General features: G+C 40.7%; 1 protein-coding gene across 1 annotated transcript; it reads right to left on the minus strand.

Moving 5' to 3' along the window:
• Positions 1 to 189: 189 nt before the first annotated feature.
• Positions 190 to 21,359, minus strand: grm2a (glutamate receptor, metabotropic 2a). The gene is made up of 5 exons (XM_073468591.1): positions 20,832 to 21,359; positions 8,527 to 9,364; positions 5,958 to 7,021; positions 1,096 to 1,273; positions 190 to 263 (listed from the first exon to the last, which is right to left on the minus strand). The coding sequence occupies exons 1-5, from the start codon at positions 21,357 to 21,359 to the stop codon at positions 190 to 192; spliced, it is 2,682 nt and encodes an 893-aa protein (XP_073324692.1).
• Positions 21,360 to 21,777: the final 418 nt, after the last annotated feature.

Consider the following 21,777-nt stretch of genomic DNA (forward strand, 5'->3'; position numbering starts at 1 on the left):
ATCTCATTTAAAATCGCTACGAGTCAAAGAACAAAATAAAATAATTGGGACATTGTACTCACAGCACTTTGAGGACAACAAAGTCAGGACGATCATCTGTGTGACCTCTTTAATATCTGAGACACCTGATTCAGGACTAGTGATTATATAACTGTATACAATGTTTGGCAAAAGGAACTCAGCTAATCTTCACAAAGAGGACGTTGTGGAGTCCACCACCTCTCGTCCGTTACACACTGTTGGAACAACATTGGAGGCTGATGCTGCAAAACATAAAAAAAACTCTTAAGTTCACAATACAGACACAGAATGTAACATACACCACATGCCCACTGAGCTGCAGTACTGTAAACAGCAGGGATTACTCCATGCTTTTAGATAAATTAGCAGCATGATAATCAAGTAATGAAATCTGGTGTTAATATCACATTTTCAATTAATTATCCAGAGACAGTGGGTGGCCATTGTCCTCTAATTACTGACTTATAAAAGTGACAAAAAGCTTCTGTATTTTATCTGGTTTTAACCGTGTTTAATGGAGGCGTAGCTCGAGAACGCTGGAAAAACTGTTATGCTCTTTTGGTTTTCCTGATCTGAACCATGCATGTTTTGTGAAAAGGTAAAGAGTAGAGCTGCAAGATTAGTTGACTAACTGATTTGTTGATTGACAAAAAAATGATCACCAACTATTTTTGTGATCGATTAATCGTTTCAGTAATTTACCAACAAAAATTGCATAAAATTTAGTTTTCAACCTCTCAAATACGGATATTTCCTGCTTTTTATCTGTTTCATATCATATTAAACTGCATCTTTTGGTATTAGACTTACAAAATGAGACATTTAAAAAAAAAAATACTGTAGACTGTGATGGATATTTTTCACTATTTTCTGACATTTAATTGACCAAACGATTAAAAAATCGTCAATGAAAGTAATGGTGAGTTGCCGGCCTAGTTGAGAGGATATAATAGCCAGTGCTAGAGGTGTGAAAAAAAAGCAGCCTGATATAGTGATACAGTTCTTATAAAGAATGTAATAACATCACAATTCAATAAAGTTATAGGTTTTTACCAGTGTTTTTGTTGGTGGTACCTTGAGAGAAACTGGAGCCTGGACCGGTGGTGACGCTGAAGCGCGTGGTGGCCACTCTGAGATTGCAGACATTCTTCTGCGGCTGGAACAGGATGATGTGGACCTTGGGAGCAAAGAGGCAGCCCAACACCACCGACCCACTCAGACTGACGGAGATGCACATTGTGGTGGTCTGCACCTGGAGGAGGAAAGAGAGGTGAGAAATTCTCTCTCAAAAAACAAAACCATGCTTATGTAATAGGTAGTCTGGCTTTGAGCTCTTGCTCCTGCATCTGCTGTGTTTTTCACAGATATTACTCAGTGATTTGAGGTTTATGTAACAGAAAAGTAAACTCACATTTCTGGATAAATGTTGAGAAAATTCAGCACAATATTAATTTCACACCAGTGCCATTTGTAATGTTTACCCACAGCCCAGGTTCCAGTGTTAATGTGTGTATTTTCAGTAACATTTGTGAATTTAAAACGTGTTCGTTCATCTATAGAGCCGATATGGCTCTAAGGGGAAGGTTCTTAACAACAAGACAGTGTTATATTGAGGTTAAGGATCATTTTGCTATACAAAAAATCCACTTAATAAGTAAGAGATTCAAAAGCCAGAAAAGAAATGATAAAGTCCTCCTTTCATAATTCAGAATCAAAGCCAGGTGCGACAGAGGAGGAAGGAGGATGCCATCAGTTAGGGGTGCTGAACAGAGGTGTTAAGCGAACTGTTTATTTGCTTGTCAATCAACTGCTTAACCCTCACTCCTTTCCCCCTCACCCTGCCCACATCTTGCAATGTGTCATCGGTCTGCTGCTCCTTCATTTCCAATCTCCTCTCAGCTTTCTTTTTGTTTTTTTTCTGGATAACAAGATACAGCCCAGCATCGTGTGGTGTGTGGCAGGTGCATCCTATTTTCACAAGGCACAGCAGGTGTCTGTCATCACCCGGAATGCTAATGTTGGTATTAAAATAATGTGGGCTCCAAGTATCGCGCTGTGCTGTTCTGCAACAAAGATAACGAAGATAATATGATAATAGTGAGAAATCAGCATCCATTAGTTTGGACGGAGACATAACTGACTAGAGTCAGGTAATACAATCATTATTTGCAGAACTATGTTTAATCATCTTACTTAAATGTTAAATATGTAATAAATATGTAATTAAATGTTTATCAGTATTATTCTAACTATCTCACAGTACAAACGTGCTAATTACTGGCATAGTATTAATCAATTGATAATAAATGATATTATGATCTGTAGAAAATTATTTAACCTTAACATATTTGATATATGTTTACACCATAGTGGTCACTGACATAAGGTCATAGTGTACCATGTAATGTGAAACAACTACATCACTGGATTTATGTCTGTCTTTCAAGATGTATTGCAGGTTGCCATGTGCAATGAATTCAACATTAAGATTCACCTCATGCCACCTCTGAAATACAGTACACACACCGACATTCTCGGGTCCTGGGCTGAGATGTAAATGCACAAAAGAATCTACCACTTTACCATTTTTCCTGTATATCTGACCTGTTTATTTGGATATGGGGTAAGATACAGAGTGACAGTTTGTACATAATAATCTGAGCAATACGGAAGTGCACAGAGGCTAAATGTCCTCTACTGACTTCAGAAATAGTTTTGAATAAAACGGGGGACAGTACTGCATAGGAATGACCTGTTAAGTGGTTTTAATAATTCACAAGATGTTACTTTGGCAGAGCAAAGGACAAGGAATCTGCCTTTGCAGTAATATATTTCCAGATGTCTTCTGCTCGAGTGTGGTGAACAGCATGTAGAGCATGGCCACTACGGTTTCTGCTCCGTCTCTGTTCTGTTTTACCACCTTTGAAGGTATTATTTTATTTCACAAATACAACACCGCTGCTTCTGATATAAATAATGTCTGCTACGTTCAGGTAGCATCATTCCTCCAGAGAACCTCCGAGAGGAGATGAGATTTTTCCTTTTATTGGGCTTCGTGCTGTACATTTATTGAAAAGCTTTATTGGATCAACCAGCCACAAGCCAGTCTTGGTAGGCTGACACGGAGAAAGAATTGAAACTTGTGAGATTTCACAAGTGGAATGATGTCCGTCTGTACTCTTTTTTAGTCTACTGTAATCAGAAATAAAACACATGAATTAGGTTAGTGAGCATTGTTGTGAAACAATATGAATATATCTTTGGTATAAAAAGGAATCTCATGCCTGATTCCCTCTGGTATCATCAGCTGATCAAGATAGTGTACAACTGTATCTGTATTTGCATTGCTAGATTTATTCCTATATTTCCTCTATGGGGTACTTCCTGGTTCAACTCTTGTTGACCACTGAGAGCTGACACTCACATTATGTGTGTCAATGAGATCTATAGCATTCTAAAGCCAAAGATATGGTGTTGAAACCCCAAACATTCCTCTTACCTGTAGTGCTATTTGTATATCTAGGGTGTTTTGGTTCGAGTTGCCAAGTTTAAGAGATATTGGCTGTAGAGATGTTTGCCTTCTCTTGAAAATAACATAACTACTGTAGGTGGCACTCAGCTTGTGGTGCTCCAAGCACAAATACATGTATTTGAAAAACTCAACAGCAATGTCTCTTACCAGAAATCACAACCTGATTAGTCAAGATAATCCATAGACCTCGTTATGAAGAGTGTCATACCAGCACCCATCAACCGTATCATCATGCAGAAGGCAGAGTGCATCTACTCGTGGACGAGAAGCTAGCTTACTAAGCTAACATTACAGCTCAGCTGAGCAGGACGCCATTGATGTTTACATCCCATGCTGTAACAAGCACAAGCCTCTTGTCAATGAGTACATTCATGCTTCCTTCGCGCAGTGATACTTTTAGGGGCTGAAGATAGGTAGAAAGAAAATGTTTTTTTACATGAAACTGCTCATAAGGTCTGTTGATTAGCTTGAGTAACGGAGTCATGATTTCTGGAAAGTGACATTGCTGTTTTTTTATTTTTTAAATGCATTTTTGGCAAGCTGATCTGAGTTCCATCTAGTTCCATCATGTTAAAGTCGAAGCAGACATCTATACACCGGATATATCTAAAACTCGTCAACTCGCATCAAAAGAATCCAGATGGATAAATAGCACCACAGTATGGATGTGGAATATGGTATTTTGATTATGTTCAGGACTTATTCCTTGAATTAACAGAGGTTAAAAATGATTTAGGAAGGGTTGATCTTTATTGAAACAATAATGTGACGTGAAGCGGTTGTGAGTCACAGGAAATATTTTTCTGTCTTTCGGTGTCTGTAGCGTTCACTGTTTTCATAGAAGTGCTGTGACTTTTGGCAGCGGTCGCTGTTCAATCAGTTGTGTTTGCTGCCGAGATAAGATGACCAGCAATGGCATATGAGAAGACCCCTCTCCCTCAGGGTGCACAGAACAGCTTTAATATTTAATATGGTAATCAAATGTGTTATTTGTGGCTCAGTAGACTGTATTTAGTTTACTTTAACATTTCATGACAGACCACAATCAAATCTGTATTTGTTATTCAGCTGGAGATATGCATCAGACTGTGACAACAATTTGAAAAGTGGTGTAAAACTAGGAGAACACTGGTAATATGTCGCTGCCTGTGAAAAACTAGGGACACTGTGCTCAAGTCAGTCGCCTCAGTAATTATTTATCAGTCAAAGGGGAGTTTTGCGTCTATCTGATGAGGCCGTATCCGATGGCTGTGAATTGCTCGTGTTGCCTGGAGGGCCTGGAGGAAGGGTTCCTCTGAGCCTTACTGTAGTCCCAGGACAGAGGGCACAGCTGGGACGCAACATCCCAGTCTTTCACGCTCTATTCGGCATAGCTACGCAGAGGGACACACTGGGACGCTCGGTTCCCTTTAAGCCCTCATGGTCTTGCCTGCCTTCTCCATGTTTCTGCAGAGGAAGCTGTGTCAGGGGATTCTTCTTGTCTATTTCTCCCTTCTGTCTCTCTCTCGCTGTTCAGATCCCAGAGGAATAAAAAACCCCACTCAGGCCACCCCTTTCTCTGAAGTTCTATCAATTTGATGTTCATTATGTTCCTGTGTCTACAGATGACCATCAGCATCCATTTAGCACGCACATTCAGAAACTGAAACATATCCATCTATCTAGCTATGGAGTAAAATGGAAATGCTCGGGGTGGAAGGATAAAATTACATCCTGCCATAACTTTTTATTTTAGGGGAGAAGTGAAGCAGTTGGTGTGTTTTCCCTCCATTTCACTTGTTAATCTTAACCACTCTGTATGTGTGTCTTGTTCTTAGAAAACCTAGGGTACTTCTTGTCAAAACACTACGTAAGTTATTACCACCACCAGAACTGGGGTGTTGTTGTGAAGAGTAAGATATTTGTCAGCCTGTTACCTTGGTCCATGACTTGAGCATTCATATTTTATAATTTATCTTCACTTCATTAATATTTAGCGTTTGAAGGTAAAAATAAGGCTGTTAAAGTTCTTGTCTTAGAGAGCACCTGACAAGCTTAAGTATGCTGCTAATTATGAAGACTTAAAGCAATACAGTATTCAAGAATATATACTTCTGAGAGCCATGGGCAAGACAGACCCTGCTGACTGCCGAATCAATACTAGCTGACAGTAGTAGTGTGATATCCTGCATATAAAACCCAAATTCAACCCCATAAGAAGTCATTATCTGCAAGGATGTATTCTGCTCAGATTAAGATCCTGAAGCCAGATGAACAAATAATTCAAGACAAATCATTACCACAGCATGTATTTCAAGGAAAGTATAAAGTAACATTTCATTGTTATGAGAAACTTGTAGTGATTATTTCAATTTTGCTTCATTCTCTTGAAGCATGTATAACCAAAACTGTGACCTTAACTCACCCTGTAGTCACTGGCAGTAACGTAGAAAATAGGCTGGAAAGCCAGCCAGATTATGCAGGTGGTGTACATGGTGAACCCGATGAACTTGGCCTCGTTGAAGTTCTCGGGGCATTTACGTGTCTTGAAGGCGTAGACCGTGCAGAGGATAATGAGGATGCAGTTGTAGGTGAGAGACATGAGCATGCTGGAGTCCTTGCTGTTACACTTGAGGGTGACCACGTCTCTCCTCTCCGGACTCACTTCCTTTCTCACTCCGGGGGTCTCCACCAGCAGCCAGACCACCACCACAACTAGCTGACAGGAGATCAGAGCACCACAGATGGCGACCTGGGAGGCCGGGCTGATAAATCGAGGCCGCTGGGCTCCGTCCTTCACCCCGCTGAAGATCCGAGCGATGCGATTGGTCTTAGTCAGGAGGGCTGAGTAGCACACAGCAAAGGAGGTGCCTAAGCCCAGCCGGCGCAGTGTACAAACTGCCGTGGACGGTTTGGCGATATAGATGAAGGTCATGCTATAACACATCAACACTCCCAGCAGAAGAATGTAGGAGAGCTCACGTCCACTGGCCTTCACCACAGGTGTCTCATTGTGTTTAAGGAAGAGGCCAATGACAAAGAGCGTACACATCATCCCTAGACAGGAAATGGTGACGGGTCCAATGGCCCAGGCATCTTCCCAACGAATGTACTCCTCTGGCAGATCATAACAGCCTGTCAGGTTGGCCAGTGGCCACTGTCCAAAGCTGCAGTCAGCACAGGTGAACTCATCCTGCAGATACTGGTAGGGCTGACAGGGGATACAGATCCAGCAGCACACATCTCCAGGCTGCATACTCTTCACCTCATTTTTCCTGCAGGGGTCACTGCACTGTGAGGTTGGTGCAACCTGGCCAGCCCAGGGGATGAGGCTAGTGTTCAGGGTCAGGCTCTGAGCCCAGTAGCCAACCTTTTGGTAGACATAGCGTCCACCTTCTTTGTGGTAGTGGAAAATGTTGTAACGACCGAGGCTGTCCCCGAAGGCATCAAAGCGGACTACATTCTCTGTGTCTGGTGGACGAAATGGTGCTAAGGGTGACAAGAAGAAAGAGTGTGTTTGAAAACAAGGGGTAAAGGGGCATAGTATAATTACAATAAGAAAACTGTCAAAATGAAAGCAAATAATAGACATCAACATTTCAGAAGAACAAGGCTGTGCACCATGAACTGATAACTTATAAAGCACGTTTTTCTGGTAGGAGAGTCTCATTTACCTTTTTGCTTATTTATGTGTCTCTGCTGACTTTTTTATTTCCACAGTCTACAGTGAACAGAAACTGTGATGGGACACAGGTGCAAATTGTCAATTTACATGATGGAGCCACAGTTTGAGTCCATTTACTTAAATGGGAAAAAGCTCTGGGACTGAACACTAATGGGAAATCCAGACAGATGGCACTTTAGATGAAATAATGTTTAATTTTCTTTATGAAATCAAGGCTGAAATGAGGCACCACTAACCAACTAACATTGAAGTAAGATGTAGCAGTGCAGGATTTCTGAAAACCTGTGTACTAAGGGATTAATCAGTTATTAAAATATTGTATTTGCCATTATTTTTGATTAATGAATTTAATTTAATTAAAAAAGTAGTTGATTCTTTGTATTATTTAGTGGTAAAACATGTAATACAGTAAAGTATTACATGTTTTACCACTAAATGGTAAAAGCATTATTAAGCAGCCATTATGTTATATATTATTGAATATTGGAATAGCTTATTAGTAGCACTAAATCTGCATCAACCTATCATTGTATTTTACTGTTTATAGTTAGTGGTCCACCTGTTTTTGTGTGTTGTCTCCTTGGGGTGTTATTGTGCCTGCAGGGATCGACTATTTTAAGGCCTTATCCCATCCAGTCTCAGGATAGTAAAATCCTGTGGGTATTTGTTTTTTTCCACAAATTGTTGAAAAACAGAAAAGCACAGCTGGATGAGAGCACAGCGACACACCTCTATCTCCCATCAATGAAAATGTCAGTATTTACATAAATGAAAGAATAAGACAACAGAGCTTAGCTACGAACCTGAGAGCATTTTAATTTGTGGGTTTTTTGAGATGTGTTGATGTGCTGATACAAATACTGTTACATGTTTTGTGTTGCAGCTTTGTGTAGACAGGCAGAAAACAAGTCATGCTTGCACGATCAGTATCTGCAGTGTTCGAACCGAAGAATCCTCTCTGTATTCACACTTAAGCCAAGACACATGAAAAGAAAGAGCCTCTGAGGAAATAGTTTCGTCTTTGCAAATTGAATCATTACAGAGCTTATCTGCAGCTGCAGTGTATAAACACGTAGAATTACTCTTGCACTAATTCAACATTTTATTTGAATTGGTAAAATGAATCTAAATTGATATAACCTAATTTGACAGCATACAGTACGCGCAGAGTGCACTTGGGGAAATTAAATTATATTATATTGGGATTTTACACAGATGACAGAATAATGAGAAAAAGGAAGCTGCTTTACATCGTGTAAATGTTGAGAGACTGTTATAGTATTACTTTATCAAGATTTATTTTACTCACCTTCAAACTTGACCTTGAGAATGTAGTCCCTGTAAAACTTTCTTCCATTGCCAGGTTTAAGAGCTTCACACACCTTTGTGGAATTGGGGCATAAGGCCTGCCTCATGTTATGTAAGGCAGCAGCCATTGCATAGACAGCATTCACTACAAACATAATCTTAGATTCTGGCTGAAACTGAGCTTCCCGGAGTGAGTGCTTCCCACAGCTCAGATCATGGAGGCTGCATTGGAACTGGTTCTCCCAAAACTCTCTGAACCAAGGATTCCTGGTGTTGTTGTACGGGTGCAGGGCAGTGAAGTAGTCATTAAATTGGGGGATCGGATAGGAAGCCAGTTCAATGGTGAATGCCCCGTCAGCAACAGCCTCACTGCCTCTCACCACACTCTCCTGTGCTCCCCAGCCATCGCTGGCCACCCAGGTGAAGGTGACGTTCATTCGGTTGGCTGCCACCAGCAGCTCACGGGCATCTTCACTGCGCGTGAACAGGATGACTACCTTGGCGTTGGACTTCTGCTGCAGGGAGCGAATCACGTTCTCATAACTCCAGCGGCTCATGGAGCGGCTCACCTTGGCTGAGGTGGCGATGCAGATCTGACGGGCACGAGCCTCCTGCTGGAAGGCATCAATGCCAGTCTCACCATAGTCACCTTCAGACGCCACCGTCGATACGTACGTCCAGTTGAAGTAACGTAGGATCTCCGCCATGGCCTTGGCCTGGTAGAAGTCAGGGGGCACAGTGCGCGCAAAGTAGTCATAGCGGGTCTTGTCGCTAAGCTTGGCACTGGTGGAAGCGTAGCTTATCTGAGGGATTTGGAAGAGTCGCAGAAGGTTGGCCACCTGGAATAAGTGAGAGACACCCCAATGATTATGTTTGTTATTTGTCATTAAGGGCATTGTAAGTATTTATAAGCATGCCATTTTGATATATTAAGTTGAAAACTGGCAATCAACTTATTACAGTTCACACAGAAAACACACACCTGCCAACTGTGGGAATTGCTTAATTGCTTATCATTAAAATAATTAATGAAACTGGCTACACTGCATTGTTTTTCCCCTGCAGATGCAATTAGTCTCACCCCATTCAGACTCTCATTTTTTCACTGGATCCCTGCTGAGCCTTTCACAACTTAGCTCTCCTGCTGCCTGAGTGGTGGGATCCTGCATTTAACAATCATGGGGATTAGATGTCTAGCTCATTTTTTCTGATCTGTCATGCTGTCATTGAAGTTAACCAAACATTACAGAGGACTGAGTGACCACAGGTGTTAGTCACAGTGGATAGAATTTACTGTACTACAAAAATGGACAGATTTTAAGAAAGTTCCTGCTCTGCTTCAGAGAGAAGAGAGAAGCAGACAGGAACAGACAGAGAGGGGCTGAGGGCAGGGATTTTGAAGTGAAAGGGAGTCAAAGTATCAAAGAATCTTGAAACTTTGCGTTTTCGGTGTAATAGGTTTTGTCAGTGTCGTGACACCGTGCAGAGTCTGCAGACACAGCTACTGACTGGCTTTTGCTTCAGGCACATCTGTGGAAGCCGAAGGGGAGCCGGTCTGATCAGTCAAAAGAATGCCAACCTAAATCTGGTTGACTTTAGTGCCAGCTCTCACACCAGCACACTCATGGCACAACATCTTGAATGCCAATGAATCACTTCTGAGAAAGTCAGAGAGGAAATTCACAGTCGAGTGCATCTTCTAAGTTTATTTCATAATTCCTATATTGTCAAGTATAATAAGTATGATATGATAAGTTTGGAGTAGGCAATTCAATCTGCTGCCCATTACCCAAATGATTGTCATGTTGTTATAAAAAGTACTACAAATGAATCCTTTTAGAGAAGAAATGAGGCCCCACATAAACTGTTTACAAGTAGCCTTTTCATTTGTTTCAAGATCAGCCCTTTTCATGATAATATTTACAGTTTCTACTAATGATTACATTTTTGGCTGCAGCATTAATTGATAGCTCATTGAAAGAGAATAAAATTGAATATTTCTGGTTGTCTTCTAATCCTTTATACTGTACTGTGGGAGTGACAGGTTGTCATTGATATAATTTAAAAGAAGACAGAGACACATTTTGGGGGAGGACAAAGCATTACTTAATCAGAATTGAAAGGCATCCAAGTAGTAAAACCAGATATTAGATATGTAATATGATGTGTCAGTATTTGGCAATGTAAACAGTTTCTTCCTGCATCCAGTATGCAAATTGCAGGTGCAGAAAAAACTATTAAATTACTTGATTTGGATGGAAAACAACAGCCAACATATTTTCAAACATAGACCAAATGCGCCAGTGCAGAAAAATAGACTGGCAAAGACAAATGAGATTCATAGACACTTCATTGATTAGTTTGTATCCCCACTGAAAAAGCAGTACTGCAGTACACTGAGACATTATAGTAAATCTGGTGTGATGTGCTTCAATGGATTTTTTTCATGGAATCTTTGTTATTGTGCAGGATCAGAGAGATAAATATTAAATGAGCCAATGGCAGTGATTTCCAGACCACTAGATTTATTGGAATTAATGAGAGAACTTTACACAGAAAAATGAAACCCAACAGCAGAATCAAAAGAGACTGGACTCAATTTTTTAACACCACCCAAACAATGTCATACTGAGGCAAAGCTGAGCAGATTTGCCAGTTACATTAGAGCTATTTCTGACTCGTCTGTGGTGAAGCAACTGAAAGAAAAATGTAATGAAAATCTAGATTGTTGAAACACATGAGTGAGCATTTCATATCAGTTCAAAGGTTGGCTTCCCCTGAGATTTCCAGGTCAGCTGGAGAAACCCTGATTATGCAGACAGGCTAATAATCACATTTCCACATAAGAATCATCTCTCTCCTTAAACCGCCTTGACAGCCTTTCTCAACATGTGGTGAAACAGCTTGCAGCAGTCCGCTTGGTCTCTTATGAAGAAATCAGAGTATGATCTAGAGTGGCAAGTGGCACACAAACACTATCTGATTAATCCTTGTCACTTAACTCAATGTTATATTAAAAACTGCAAAACCCATTCCCATCAAGATAAATTCTCAAGTGGGTCTTCTCCATAATTCATTTTTAATTGCATATGAATACTTTTCATAACAAAGGATTGGTATAATATATTGAGGCCAGTCCAATTCTTGGGTTTTGTAGTGTGAACTTAGAGTGAACTGACCTAGTCGTTATTTTCAGCCCCCACAAATATCACATAACAAAGCATTCACCAACTCTAAAGTTTATTTTAAGTCCATAGAGGGAAAACAGCATGTTGATGAAAAAGATCACAGTAGATGAGAATGTTATGAATGTTATTGACTGAAAGTACAGACGCAATGCCCCACAGGCTATCATCTGTGATCCCAGTGAGGCAATGATTTTGCTTCTGGGAGCAACGGACAAAGTTTTAGGGCTTCCGGCATAGCCAGCAGATATTCGGGCAAAGACTTCTTCTCCTGAGCGTCAGTCATCATCTACATTCAAATTTGCAACTTGAGATGCAAGAAACAACACTTCGGCTAATCACTATCAACAGTAATCTGCATATGAAGGCAGATTAATAAGCTAATAATCATCATCGTTGAACGAGAGCCGATGGGTCCTAAAACTGCATTTTGGTCAATACATTCTGCCTCTTTTCTCTCCACATGGACTGTTTACCTGCATGCAACCAAAGCCTGCTCAAACATGATTGGTCAATAGTACTCGGACTACGAAAACCAGAAATCTTCTGATACCGAAATCTTCTCCCTTGTCCACATATATTGCATTTATATGCATTTGTAATATATGATTTTCCCTGATGTTTCTGACTTGAAAAAGATAAATCCCTAACTACAGAGTCGTTAATATTGGCATTATATCATGTGACATGACTGAAAAACATATTTTCTCTGATCTCTGATGCTCCTTCAGCATGTGTTCGGTAAAATCAAAAGCTATATGTTAGAGAAACACTGCCATGATAGAAGAAAAGTAATTGCAGTAAGAATTTCATATTGGAAACCAGAAATGTGTGTTTGTTTTAACAATAATTTATTTTAAGGACATATAACCCTGATTTAAAATCAAAACCTGTTCAGAAACAACAGCCTGAAAAGATGGTAGTGCTAGGTCTGTAAGAGATATAGTTTAGAGCCTGATGTATTTGCTTGAGGATGATTAGTCAGATACATGCTGACTGAACGATGAGGATTTTAAAATAACTTAATGACTTTATAAAATTGCTGTGCTAGACTTTCTTTCTTTTTTTTACTTTAAGGAATGTGGATGCACTCTGGTTACCGTTGGCGTGTTTTAACACAAAGGCAGTCGGAAGGGCTGAGAGGGGCTCCTGTAGGGAAGATACAGGAGGTTCTAGTGGGATTTGAATCCAGGCCAGTAAGAGAGCATGTGATTCTTAAGCTGAGGTTCTTAACCATCTCTGAGCATTAGGTCTTTCTAGACAAAGGAGGCACAGAGCACATGTTGGTGTATTAACATATTGCCACATATAGATACGACTACACAAAGACAAACTGCAGTCAATTTAAACCTTCACCTGCTCATTTGATAATCAATTGATTCGTCAACCATTTAACTTTGTGGAGCCTTGATCTACACTTTAATATACTATTATAGAGATAATACTTGACATATTATATAAATATGTTCATAAGTTGCTGGCATAGTTGCGTTAATCTGATTATTTTCTCTACACAGGTACAACACGCATCCATTCTGCTCAAATTTGGTGATGCTTGCGGTAGTGAATGACTAATTTCTCTGCAGGGTATGTAAGGGAGCTTTATGCCAGTTGTGTAATCCACTTACATGTGGCTTATGGAGGTTATAAAGCACACTGCCAGACATGTCACTCAATACAATGGGCTCACTGGAAATCATTATGTAGATGTTCACATGGCTTATATGAAAAGCTAAGACTGCTCCACCTGCCAAAGCCTGTGAGGAGTTAGGGTTATTATCATTGCCTTTATTTATAGAGGGAAAACCATTGAGAGCTGTCTTTTGCAAAGATGCCCTGATAACAACATATACAAAAACAATAGATAGATTACAGTAAATTTAAGACAATGAACGAAAATACAATAAAGCAATGGGTGTAACAATTCAAATAAAACACCTACATTTGTAACACTCACCCTCTATTAAAAAGAGATTTCAAATGATTAAAATGGATTAAAACATCGACATTCACTCACTCAGTATCTATTAAAAGAGATTTAACATAGGGCGCTGTTGTATATAAAATGGCATTGTCTGTGTACATATGAATTGAACTGTTTTTAACTTTTCACCTAATTGATTCATAAAAAATTGAAAATAAGTTGTCCGAGAATAGAACCCTGTGGCACACCTTTGTGAATGCCCATAAAACTGGAGACAGCCATCAGCGACAACAACTTGCATTCTACCACTGAGATCATTTGCAACAACTACAGAAGTATTGAAGTATTTACTGCAATATTTCTGATGTCATGTAGTAATATCCTTTCTACAATTATGCGTTTTACAAAGTGCTGAACCTTGCACAGCCTTGCTTGTGTAAATGACTGAGCCTTTTAAGGACGCCCCTTTCATACTCAATCACAGTACTATCATCTGTTACCAATAGACTCTTTTCATGGAAGCACAAGGTGTATAGTATAATAACTTTAATATTGGCTCCTTTGCAGTACAGCCTGAGCTATCAAGATAAGTCATTCTAGGTCATGTCAGAGAGTGAACATGCACATTACCTGAGCACTGGAAATGGAATGCAGACATCATTAGTGTTGTTGTTCCACCTGTGCTTCTCCTGCTTTCAAAAGTTTTAATGTCCACTGTGAAAAGGGTCTATATACTTGTTCATGTGTGAAATGTTCTAGGTGTTTTTCAAGCTTTCCATATTTACCAAAATCAATGAAGTTGTCGACATAAAACATTACATATATTGTCTTTGTACTGTTTTCAACTGAGTATATGCAAAAAAGGATTATTACATTTGTTTTATTTATGTTTTACACAGCATCTCAACTCTTTTGAAAATGGGGTTGTATTAATTCAATAAGATAAGGTTTGGTGTCAGTTACACCATACTAAGTAATGTATCTAAGTATTTTTGTGATATGTTTTGTGCTTTCAATGTTTATAGTACTAAAAAAACCTAAATGGTCAGCCTTGTCTTGCCTTTCTCATTTTTATTTAAACACAAAGGACAAGAGGACGGTGATAGAATCAGAGTTTATGAACAAAGGCACTCTGAACACTGATAGACTCCCTCTTGTTGCACCCTGCAGGAACTGTCACTTGCATGTAAAGCAGATCTTTCTTTTGATTCTTTCATAAGAATATAGTGCAAGATGATATGCCTGAGGTTTTAGCTGCATGGTGTGGCTTACAGTCTCACACTTTCAGCTATAGGGATCAGCATGCATCAGACAGCACATTATTTAATTAAGAAAATTAAGAAGTGGACCGGTGTGGCTTTGCACTGCAGGCTCTGTTACTGAGCAGATTACTGTGAAAGTGGTTTCCGCCCAAGCCGTGAGAGCATACAGGACCTGGTAGCTGCATTTGACACAGAGACAGCGAGTAACAGGATTGTTCTTAATCTTTTCAGCTGTCGTATACTGTTTCCATAGAGATACCCCCAAGGCACCAGCCAACACCATGAGCTAGAATAACTCAGACTGCTCATGTGAAATGTCAAAATACAGTTGTGTAACACAGCACAAAAGCTATTCATACAAGATAAAAAAAAAAAAAAGAATTGATAAAAGTCCAAGATTTTGTATTTCTCACAAAAATTGACAACATGGCGTTTTAGTTTGTAGTTAAAAGGGTTGCAGCGGTACACCATGGGGGGAAAATTGATGGTTATACTTTTATTTTACTGTGTAGGTGTCATTTAAGGATATTTCAAGTTTATATCAAGATTCATGTCTGTCAGGGCATAATATTTTGTGAAATTATAATAAAACATTTGTTTAACCAAAAAGAGCCTTCCAGTTTTTATTCCTTTAAGGGTCATTGTAACTGATAAGGATACAACCCCAATTCCAAAACAGTTGACAGGGACGCTGTGTAAAACATGAATAAAACAGAATGCACTTATTTGCTCATGTGCAGAAACACCTGTTTAGACCATTCTACAGGTGAAACAGGTTAATTGGAAACAGGTGATAGTATCATGATTGGGTATGATACGCGAAAGGCTCAGCTGTTCACAAGCAAGACTGGGGCAAGGTTCACCACTTTCTGAATTGCATGTTCAAAGGATATTACTACATGGGCTCTGGAACACTTTGTAAAACCATTGGGAAAAACAGATTACTTGCACATTATCTTTATTTATGTTTTACACAGCGTACCAACTTTTTTTAAAATCTGGGTTGTAATAATAATGTAATGTGTAGTTAAATTTTCTGAGATGGTTATTGTACCATGAAAATCTTGCACCCTTGCGAGCCTACTTACAAATGCTGAATGTGTAGAAATTACTCTTACAGTTGATTAAAGTGAAATAGAATTGCGGTTTCATCTCCTGCACATTACACATACTTATTTTGATTTGTCTGCTTAACATACTGTTGAATGGGTGAGCAGTGTAAAAGAGTGAGAAATGAAGAAAAAACAGACGTGAGGAGGGACACAGTTGGGGCAATAGTCAAATAACAGAGCAAGAGATATACAGGGACACAGAAATAAGAGACTGCGGAGAGTGTCCTGGTCCAGGAAATATCAGGCGTACTTTGTAGAGATGTCATGATTTTTTCTACATGAAAAGCCCATCTGCTCCTCCCAGAAGACTGTCTCAGTATGCTTCAACAGCAATAACACTGTATTCCCAGAGCAGCAGTCCTTAGCTCCACTCAGTATCACACATACACAGTCCACTGCAGTGCCCCGCAACACACGAGCAAACACACGGGGAGCTGACATGCATGCGCATCATAGCATAGTGTATAGTTAGAGTATGCAATGCATTAGATCATTATTAGTTTATTTCTTATGATTTAGTTGCTTGGCAACAGCTTAACAGGCTCGAAAAATGAACTGTTAGATACCTAGAGCAAGGATGTTTTTTGATTAGGTCCTGCCCCCTCATCCTGCAGGATAATATGAATCTCCTTTGTGCTGCAGAAGTCTTTCAAAGGCCCCAGAGTCATGCAACCATTCAGACTACACCACATGTTAAGATATGGCTGCGCCTCCATTCATTTACAATGTCAGTAGCTCAGCTTTTGACATGTACTTGCCTCCATTCATTTCATTTCTTTCCTCCGTGACTCAGTGCATTATCGTTTCCCTACAATCGGCCCTGTTCTGTCAAACATCACAGGCATGCTCAGTGTGATCAAGCAGGAAAGTTAAGTTTAACTGAAAATTCACATGCATGACAAACGAAAAACGGAATGCAGCTGACTTTAACATTCATTGAGTTTGTGCGGTGGACATTATACGTATTTCAACTGCACAAATAGTGCGTTCTGCCAAGCCACTGAATAATCCAATCACATGTGAATTATTCACAATTTTTGAAGCACGTTCTTTACTTTTTACGCATGAATAATGCATTTTCACTGCATGGCTTTACTGATACGTTTCATCATTATTGTTCTCTCTTGCACGGATTCTGTCATGTGTGTATCCATGTTTAAATCCTCTGTATGACTCATGAATGCTCCAGAGATTGGCACCGTCTACCTGCACATGAAGACAATTCTATAAATAAGGTTGTTTGTGGATGTTTAAAAAAAAAAAGGAGTCTTCTCATGAATTTATTATTCCGTTCACACAGTTGAGTCTGCAAATGTCAAGCAGTGTGTTGATATCAAGATCTATATCCTCAAATTCCACTTTGTGAGCATGTCTCATTAATCGGACAGTGTGCTAAAATATTCCAATTAATTCGCAAAGGTGCCATTACACAATGAGAATTTTCATCCAAAAACCCCGGAACGAGCCAGGTTTCTTCCTCCAGACAGCAATTTTTGTATGCTGCTCTGAAAGATTAGAGCAGGTCATTTTTTTATTGTTTTCAGATTGGTTCCAGAAATTTCCTCTATCCGTGTTTCATGCCTGAGAATAATTCTTCAGCGAGCGTTTCAGTATTTGACATTCCAGAGGTGTTGTTCTTCTAATGCGCCCTGGTGATTATGATGTTTTTCCTGGGGGATGCTCTCTCACCAGTGAGTCATATATAGCAGCACAGACTGCTGTCGGGATAACAGAAGTGGAGTCCTTTCCATGTTTTAATCAGAAGCCAGCCCTGAGGCTAGATGTTCCTGGACTGTAATTTTGTAATATAATACGTCTCTGATTAACCCACGCCTTCAGGACACTGAGAAGTAATAACGCTAATGTTCCCTCTAAAAGCAGTTATATTCCCAAAAAATCATACCCCGGATGCAGACTGACAGTGTTTTGAAGATTGTTTATTATTTATGCATTTTTTGCTTTCAGTATGCGCCATTACTGCAGAAAATCTTGTACTGTAGGTAAATGTGTATCTTTGCACATGAATGAAGATGCTGAATGTAGTGAACATGTCATCACAAGGTCATTACTCACTTTGCACTGATAACCTGCTGTTTAAATAGACCACAGGGAAGATGTTCACTGCTGAACAGTTGAATCACATAAATATTTCCACCAGCAGATTCATTCAAATTGTCCAGATGGCTTCACAGACTTCCCTCTGACTGTTTAAGATACAGGCTTTTGATTCTCGAATGGTTCGACGCCATATGATGCCACGTGACTCACTCCATCTCCCCAAATCCCCCCCCCACCAACCGGGGATCGTATCTGCTCCTCACTGTCTCAGTGTTTCTGTGAAACATGATCTCTCATTCGATCCCTCTACATCCTCTGTGCGACAGGCACACCTCTGCCAAACCACCAGACAGCGCGGCAGCAACCACAGATGGGGGAGACAGGACCTAGCCTGCAAGAGCGTTATAGAACTTCGCCTCCACACTTAACTCAATCTGTGCCCATGTAACGCCAGCATGGCTAGGCCTGCAGCCAGATCCACCCCCGTATCTGCGATAGTCACACCACAACACCAGCAGCACAGCAACACGCTCCTTCATTGTGACAGATTTAGACAGCACTCAGCGTTCTCACCACCTGTCGGTTCACCATGTTCCACCATGTCACCATGGCGATAAGGGCCTTTGGACCAATATTGCGAGTTGTCCTCTGACTGCCTTGCCTTTTGGGTGAAATACACGCATCTGACTTCACCGCCTGCCGTGCACACACAAGAGCAGGCACAGTAGCCTTTCGCAAAGCCAGGCTGGTTCACTCAAAGGTCTGGCTGGCTATAGATTATGTACAAACCAGGTGGCTACAAAGGACGGATACGTTGTGTAGAGATGGTATCTGCAGCACTTGCATGCTCCAAATGCATATCTTTGTGTATTTACATTACCCCCGAAAACACAGCTGCACATGTGAACAGATACACATACCAGTCTTGTTTCCAAAGGGCACATCTGATACGGCAATTTTTTTAAAACATTGGGAAGATTAAATTAGTTCCAAGTGAAGGCCAGTGTTATCTTTTGTAGGACATAATTGTTTGATCACAACTCATTTTATAAGATAGTTTTAAAAATTTACAGTCCCAGGCAACGTGAGCGGTGTTGCTCAACCAACCAGAAATACCAAGAGTTAGCACACCTCATAACCAAGCACATTACAATATAGAGGGTAATTCATGGTGAGAAAGGGATCTGTGTCCTGTGGTGCACTCCTACTGATGAGGAAGATTCAGTGAGAAGCTGGGGCAGACCTCAGACCTCTGGCTCGTAATAGCACATCCATAAATTACCACAAGACAAGGGCGCTCCCTGAGGAGCCCCAGATGCAGGGTGTCACTAAAATTACAGCTCGTTTATCAAATCCTTTATTTCCAAACTGTCCTTTTCACCAGGAATCCCAATATAGGTGTTCTGAATCCTCCTCTTACATCATTCCCAGGAGCTCCCTGCCTGTATAATATACTGTACTATATATTTGACATTGTGTTTTGTCAGTAGAAAGGTTAAAACATTTGTTTTGGAACTACAGAAAACAGAGTTCCAGTACAAGCAGGGAATATTAAACCTAACTTACTTTAGTCATTTAAATTAAAGAAGATATTTTGATTTATTTTCAACGCACTGGTTTAAACTAGATATGGACAGGATTTTTACGTGCCATCTTGAGGAAACATTTATATGACAGCAGACACTAAAGCAGCTATTCACTATGATTCATTTATTGTCGGCATGCCAGTGCTGACATGTCTACTGCTGGCCACTGTCCTCTACAAATCATGACTAAAAAGTATGGAAGGATGCCACCACCAGCGCGATTGTCCTGAAATATCCAGTGGGGAAAGCTGCTAACAGCAGACTGCTGCTGGCAGAGGTTCCTACAGTATCTATGGTTTATCAATCATCTGAAGCCAATTATTATATCTGGATGGGCAGAAGTGTGTTCCTTTCTTCAAACAGGCAGATATCTGGAACACGAGGCTGCGGGTCTCGAGTGAGGTGAACCATGCTCTTCAACCGAGACAGCAGACACGGTCCTCTGGCTGACTGAGCCGGGATGACGAGTTAAAGTTAATGCTCTACGACATGTATATTTGTAGATATTTACAAAGCTCAGTTCCATGTGACACACTTATCTCTTTTCACAATGACTTGAAATTACACTGATGTGGCAGCCATATTACGGCTGAATATTCGGAGACCCAATTAGCAGAGCTTTCATCGCATCACTTTGAGTGAGCCGAAAGGAACTGCTGCTGCTGCTGAGAGTAATCATGCCGTCACTAGTCATCCTGTCAGACCATCCTGAGCGCAACATCTGTAGCACGTCTGCCTCTGACAGGACTGCAGCTCAAGTGTGAATTACCCGGAAAGAGAAAGAGATCTTCTAAATTAGATCAGCCAAGCATATGGGCGTACAGGTAAACAGATCCTCCTTGCGGAACCGATACTCATTAAGTCCCTGTGTTAACATCTCACAAGGGGTGATTGCACATGGTACTTAAGTCTAAATGGACAGTTATATGACCATCCATCACACTCTCACGCTTGCTTGTTCACTCTCTGTCTCTCTCTCAAGCCCACAGTAGCTGCTGATGGTTAAATGCACATTCTGTAATTGCTCTGTCTGAAAAGATTAATCTAGCTTTTGACAAACTCATTTCATGATATAAAACAAAGATGATCTTCAACACAAATGTAAAGTTAATTATTTTCTTGTAGATACTATGTAGACATCCACTCCCTCTCAGTTGGTGTGTTTTCATTTGTTCCTACCTGAATGGAGACATCACTGTAGGAGCCTCCTATGACCCCAGAGATGGCCAGAGGGACGTCATCATGGATGGCGTAGGAGCCGTCGGGGCACGTATACTCGCTGTCGTCAACTTTGGTGAGGGAGGCCCGAACAAACTCTAGAGACTGCTCCAGAGCGTAGGTGTCCTTAGAGCAAGTGTCTAGTATATGAGCTCCCAGTCTGATCCCAGGCAGGATGCGTTCATCCTTGTTGATTTCATCTAGTGCCAGCAGCATGGCCTCCAGTCTCTGGATCCCTCTCTGAGCATTGATCTTCCCACAGTCCTCTGCGCCCTCACCCTTCTGGTGCACAGGGAACAGGCCGCCAATCATCAAATCTCCGTCCAGTGTGATCTCCCTCTTGGAGTCAGTGTTATAACTCACCACAGGCAAACCCTGGGGAGCCTGGGCAAAGAGAGACACACAGAAGCACAGCAGGCTGAGGTGGGACAGCCAGAGGGGTCGGGGCACAGGGCGCACCCCCGACACAGGGGATTTCCCCAATGACATATCCCTGGGCGAAACAAGGTCAGCGTCCTGCCTGTGGTTTCTGGTCAGCGACTGGTCAAGCTTTGAAGAAAAGAACAACCAGTGTTTTTATTCTGACAGAGGCCATTTACAGCATCAGTGCCATCCTCTTCGTCCTTCTCTTCTTCAGAGTTTTTTGTAGATTACAGCCTGCGGATCAAACAGAGAGAAATTCAGTAACAGCCTTTGAGCTGGAGTACAATGAACCCTTTGTTTCACACACATTGTGGCTGCCAGGGACCGACTCGTCCCATAGAAATATTTGACAACTGTACAAATGAGTAAATATTTGTATCTTTTGATGCCTATTGATGATGGATGTGACATGCAGGACAGAAAGAAATAAAGACATTTCATTATCAGCAGCAACCACACGTGCTACAGCGCAACAGGCGTAAAC

Source organism: Pagrus major, chromosome 6, assembly GCF_040436345.1.
Source record: "Pagrus major chromosome 6, Pma_NU_1.0".
NCBI classification, from domain to species: domain Eukaryota; kingdom Metazoa; phylum Chordata; class Actinopteri; order Spariformes; family Sparidae; genus Pagrus; species Pagrus major.